A 6000-nucleotide genomic window follows, 5' to 3' on the forward strand; every position below is an offset into this window, starting at 1 on the left:
CGAGGTCGATCGGCTGCCGCTGACTTTAGTTTTAGACGAACGGCAAGGTCGATCAATACGTTAACGGGTGCGCGGGGGTGCATGCATCAGCGTCATTGTGCGCGCGAGCTTAGAGATAGTATAGCCAACTACTTGCTCTAAACCATCTAGCTAATCTAATAGCCCATTCATACAATAGTTAGATATAAAAATATACTATACCATTAATACTCGGTCCCACATCTCATATACACATAATGTCTTGAAGTCCGTGTTGCAGCCGGCTATAAATCTGTAGCCCGCTTTCTTCTCTCTCTTCTCTTTTTTTCTCAATATGTGGTTATAGCTTACTATTGTACCTGCTCTTAGAGCAAGTTTAATAGTATAGCCCACCGCTAGCTCTAATTCATCTATAGCCTATCTAATAGCCAATTCATACAATAGTTGCTTACTATACTATTAACATATGATCCCACCTGTTATACACACATTGTGTCTTATAGTCCGTGTTGCAGCTAGCTACAGATCTGTAGCCTGCTGCTATTCTCTCTTATCTTTTATCTTATTAAAATATGTTTATAGCTGGCTAATGTTGTACCTACTCTAGCTCCACACCGAGTCAATTATCAACGACATGGACGTGATTTTATAGCTAGCCTGGCCTGGTAGAGGTAGGCTCGATCGGGTCGCCCGCAGCGGGAGTGAGTGTGAGTTGCATTGGGTATGGAGTACAGTACTGTACTCGTGCAGTGTGTGGTGGTGCGTATATTTAGGTGATCTAGTGGATGAAGAACGACCGAAATTGACGTGAGTTTTTGGCTTATGTGTATGGAAGATTGAACTTTTGCCCATCGAAAGATGTTGATAGGTGGAATCGATGATAAGACGATGATGCGTATGCTTTGAACAAACTCGATCGTTCTCCTTCGGTAGTAGTGTCGCGCTCGAATTTTATAAGAGTTCCCCAGCCAGTTTCCCATAGTACTCATAATTCTACTCTCCTACAAAAAGGAGGTACTAGAATTCAAGGCAAAAACTGATTACACTTCATAGTAATAATCCAATCCAATCCAATATCGATGAAAGCAGCATACTCCGTATATGACATGTGATGAATCTTCCAACGAAGATGTGTACTCCCTCTGTTTTACAATGTAAGTCATTCTAGCATTTCTCACATTCATATTGATGTTAATGAACTTCATTAACATCAATATGAATGTGAGAAATGCTAGAATGACTTACATTGTGAAACGGAGTAAGTATAAAAGTCGTCTCCTGCATGAATGTCTCCAGAAGTCTTCTGCATGGCCACCGGATACGTGTATCGTCGATCCAGATACACATTATGGTTCCCTGCTTCGGTGACACTGACGCGCCTATATCACGCCAAAGATCTCCGTTTTCACCCTCACGCGCGGTCCCACGTCCCAATCGGTGGCTGAATCAGCAATACCCGATCACGTCACGTCACGTCCTCATCACCGGCCGCCCGAGGCTTGGCTCCCTCCCAGCCCCATATCCCAGGGGTCCCCATGCCCCCCGCGCAAGCTCGGAAATATCGCGGCGAAAAGCCACCAAACTCTCGGATCCGTCCGTCCTCGCGCGGGCGTCTCTCTCCTTCGGGCAGGTTAGATTCGAGCTGACGCGAGCGCGATACATCCCCCGCACCGCACGCACGCACGCAGCTCCCCCGCACCGTACGCACGAACGCAGCACGCTCCCTCTTCGGCTACGCGCCACGTTCCCGCGCGAGCGGTGAGCGAGACGCTGCCACGAGGATACGGCTACGCGAAGCAGGCGTGGTGCGATACTGCGATCCCCTAGGGGGCCCGATGCCGTTCTAGTTGCCCGGACATTGGGGGGCAGTTAGGAATTTAGGGCCTACAACTACAAGTAAAACGAAGGAAAAATCTCGATTTCAATTGTCAAACGTGCCTGTGGCAGCTGATTACGTGGTGGCATGGAAAGCAACACATATTTGAACCTTTTCTCGAACTCATCTGCAACTCTGCAAGGCTGTTCCTGGTCACTGTAACCTCTTCTCATTGTTTCGTTCATCAAGACATCAACGTTCACCAGTGAGCAAATCCTAGTGACGGGCGGATCTACCAGAGTAGACTACAGCATGGCATATGTACGGGCCGAAGTTTTGGATTGTGTGGGCTGCCGGGCTGGGTCCAGAGGTCGAGGTAAGCCAGGAGATTGCCCTCTTTTATATGGCCCACGCTCCAAGAAATCCAGGCATCCAACCAAGCTTCAGCACGGCAGGTTACGGCTTACCAACCAATCGACCTCCATCTCCTGCCGTGGATTTTGTTGTTTCTGCCTGCAAAGACCCAGCATGATACGGTTCATTCCTTCTCTACACCACGAGTATCATCGGTGCAATTGGAAATAGTATCATCATCAGTGTAATTGGAAATGGAACCGAAAGGAGTCATATTCATCTGTAATCTTGTACAGTTCTCTATACCCCCAACTCCCCAAGTGATTGTGTTGTAATCATCTAATGATGGCCTTTCTATAAAAGTTGGGGATGTGCTCTCTTACAAAAATTACCAATAGTTTCCGGCTCCTTCAGGCTAATTTTGTAACCCTATAGCCATGATTATAGGAAGCATGCATAAATTGTTCAAGTGCATGGTTATACCGTAATGCACAACTAATGGTAGAGCATCCAATCACAGGAATATTGAAAACTCACGCTAGTAATCCTACACATCAAGCCCTCCAGTGACGATCTACTCCCCAGGGGCTTAGTTAAACTAAACAGAACGAAGAAACCCCCACTAATGCAATATCGTGTGCCGCATTTGCTTTATTGTAGCATAGCTCCAAATCTTCTGGGTTTTCTCAAACAGGCAAGAAACATTCCTAGTATCGCCTCCCCGATGTGATCTTCAGCAAGATGTTATTAACATCTGAAAAGTATAAAATTGGAGTCAGATCTTCACACCACATGATGCAACAGTAACGACTAAGTTTATTTTGAGACAACTATTTGTTTAACAGAAGTGCTACTTTTCTTTTGTGAAAATACAGATAAAATTCCATAACAGCCTAATATAGCATATGCTGTACAATCAACTGCAGCTTTCCCTATCGATAAGAAACTTGTACAAAGCAAAAAAACACACAAGATTCAACAGATAATGTGACGACCTTACTCAGACTTTGGCTCACTGATCAGTGTACCCACACTCTTGAACCAGCGTATGAGATTGCGGTGATCCTTCACATACAGCCAAGCTTGTAGGAAAGGGAAGAGTTTCTCATTTATACCACGGGCCTCGATGTAATGATGGAATGCATCACGCACATTCTCATCCAATTCTCTGTCAATCAAAGAGAAGATAATTATTCATGATCAGTAAAAAGCAGTACATCAACATCCAGGGCTAACATATGTGTTTGTACTGTATCGTCCAGGACAAGCACCATACACAGCGGACTTAGTCTTATCAACATGTAATAAACATCAAATGAATTATTGATACCCATCCATGAGAGAAACAAACGACCACAATCCAAATAGCTAAGCAAACTTTCAGTTATTGCAAGATAGTAAAAGGCTTTTAAAGATGTGCTTGGATCACTGGACTTATATTCGGGGTTTTAATATTACTTTTAGTACTTTTTGTGCATTGTGCACTGCACAACTGAGCCAAACTGTGAGGCATGTGCATACATATTTAAGGCACATGATATCAGTAACTTAACCAATTATGCAACATGTAAGATTCATATTACTGGGTAAATGTAGCCACTGTTACATAGATCAAAACATTTTTTGGTCATGGTACCTAAGCATCTATGACGTATCACTAGCCATTTGATAAGTGTTTTAAAAGGATTTGTTTTATTTAGCTCTCTCAACATATAAACATCTCTGTAAATTATGGTGATCATTATTTGTATGCATATATGGTAACCGGTGTAGTGACTGAGAAAATTGATTTAACTGATAGGAGAAACTAAATACCCATAGGAGTACAGAGTTTTGAGCATGCTAGTACATCTGAAATTTTACATGTTTCAAACTCAATTAGCACTAGTAAGGACAACGAAAATATTCTTCCTTTATACACATTAAACAATAGGTAATCCACAGCTTGAGATAAAATATTTACGAACACCACCTGAAAGGCTGAAAGACTACTGTTATACTTCATAGACCTTAAAAGTTAGTACACATCATAAACTCCCACACCTCAAGTGAAAGTATTACAGAACATAAAACACTGGGCACCTGAACTGCCACCATCCTTCATGATTAGGCTAACGCAACTATTTTTACAAAACTATGGTATGCAACAGCTAACAAAATATGCCCTAAAGCCCCATTCTAACCACTAAATTAGTATTAAGATCGCACCTGCTAGGCATTCACTCATTCTAGATCAATTGCTTTCTGATCAGGTTATACTAGCGCCACCAATCAGATTACCCAAAGCCCAAAAATTTACTAAAATGCTTGCTTACAAACTGAACCAAACAAGTAATTCACAGAATGAGAACGAATTTCGCTGATTTGGAAGAAAAACTCACTGGAAGATACGACCCTGGTACCCGTCACCGCCCTTCCCAGCCAAACCCGCCGTCCCAGACTCGGCAGTCTTCGGCCGGAGGCAGACGGAATGGATCCCCACGGCGTCGGGGTACAGCCCGCACAGGAACTGCAGCGACTTGCTGCTCCCTGGCCTGGAGATGTCGACGTGGAGGAAAAGCTGGCTAATCGACTCGCTCACCCCACCCCCGCCGCCGTCGTCGTCGTCCGAGTCGTAGTCGGCGCCGGGGGGCATGATGTTGGCGAGCCTGGCGACGGAGATTGAGATCTCCTCGCCGGCATCCCCGTACCCGCGGCGGAGCACGGGGCCGGATGCCTGGTCCAGGGCGCCCTTGACGATCGTGTAGGGCTTGGGCGGGCTGATCTTGGGCGGGGGCGTCATCTTGGAGACCTCGAGGAAGTGCTCCTTGAGGGAGCGGAGGATGATGGAGTTCACGGCGGAGGAGGAGGCGGCCGCGGCGGCGGCGGCGGCGGCGGCGGAGGAGTATGGTGAGGTGGAGAGGGCATGGCGAAAGAAGGTAGAGGCGGCGGCGCGGCGGAACATCGTGAGAAGGGAGGAGCCGAAGGGTTTAGGAGGAACGGGAAACGGTATGGAAGCTGAGGTTTTTAGGTTACCCGGGGTTTCAGATCAGTTTTTTTTTTTTTCCTCTTGAACCTACTCTCTCCGCGTCCAAAAAAAAATAAAACTCGCACAAGTATCTGGACATCCCCTTCTAGATTAATTTTTTCTTTAACGGAGGTAGTATGGTATAAACACCAGATGCAGAGACAAGCACTTACCTTAAAAACAGATATATACACATCATATCCTTACAAGCATCTTAAAAGACCACGGGAATATTTGAGATTAACAAAGTCACCGCGGACGGGTCTCTCACTGAAGCACACACGAAAGCATCCCCGAAAGATTGGGTCGGCATCGCTTGAGAGTTGAGATTGACGAAGTCACCACGGTCCCCTCGTTGAAATGTACATGCGCACACCTTAACCTTATGAGGTGCTCCGGAAAACTGGGTCGATATATTTTGAGGTCGACGAAGTTATCATAGGCCCCTTGCTAGAGCACACACGATCACCCTTAGAAGACTGGACCGATATATGTATTGATGAAGTCATCATAGATCAACATTATTGATGGGTACGTTACCTACCGCTAAAAGAATAATTAACTGTAAATATGATCACACATGTCAAGTATAGTAGTTAAACCCAGGTAAGTTAATCCCACCATAAGAAACTAACGAGTTAAGTTCGTATTTTATCATATCAGTTCATTTTAGTAACATCAATTGCAGTTGTTGCACGAAAATTAGTACTACTTTTGTCACGGTTAAAATTTGCAGGTTACACTACAATGAATTCGGAAAAATTTAACTAGAACAAATACTTCATATGAAAAATAGGTCAATTTCTTTAAAATTCCCATGAAATTTGTCCAAATCGAATAGGCT

At 44.7% G+C, this 6000-nt stretch overlaps 1 protein-coding gene across 1 annotated transcript; it reads right to left on the reverse strand.

Annotated features, from left to right (window-relative positions):
- Positions 1 to 2365: 2365 nt before the first annotated feature.
- LOC127765408 (mitochondrial acidic protein mam33) lies at positions 2366 to 5137 on the reverse strand. Its single transcript, XM_052290313.1, has 3 exons — positions 4531 to 5137; positions 3145 to 3317; positions 2366 to 2903 (listed from the first exon to the last, which is right to left on the reverse strand). The coding sequence occupies exons 1-2, from the start codon at positions 5091 to 5093 to the stop codon at positions 3146 to 3148; spliced, it is 735 nt and encodes a 244-aa protein (XP_052146273.1). The 5' UTR covers positions 5094 to 5137; the 3' UTR covers positions 2366 to 2903; position 3145.
- Between the last annotated feature and the right edge of the window lie 863 nt (positions 5138 to 6000).

This window comes from Oryza glaberrima, chromosome 1 (assembly GCF_000147395.1).
Source record: "Oryza glaberrima chromosome 1, OglaRS2, whole genome shotgun sequence".
Lineage (NCBI taxonomy): Eukaryota > Viridiplantae > Streptophyta > Magnoliopsida > Poales > Poaceae > Oryza > Oryza glaberrima.

Coding starts and splice junctions, on each gene's coding strand:
- LOC127765408 (XM_052290313.1), bottom strand. CDS start 5,093: ATGTTCCGCCGCGCCGCCGCCTCTACCTTCTTTCGCCATGCCCTCTCC. Junction 3,318..4,530: donor TACCAGGGTCGTATCTTCCA/GTGAGTTTTTCT, acceptor TTTGATTGACAG/AGAATTGGATGAGAATGTGC.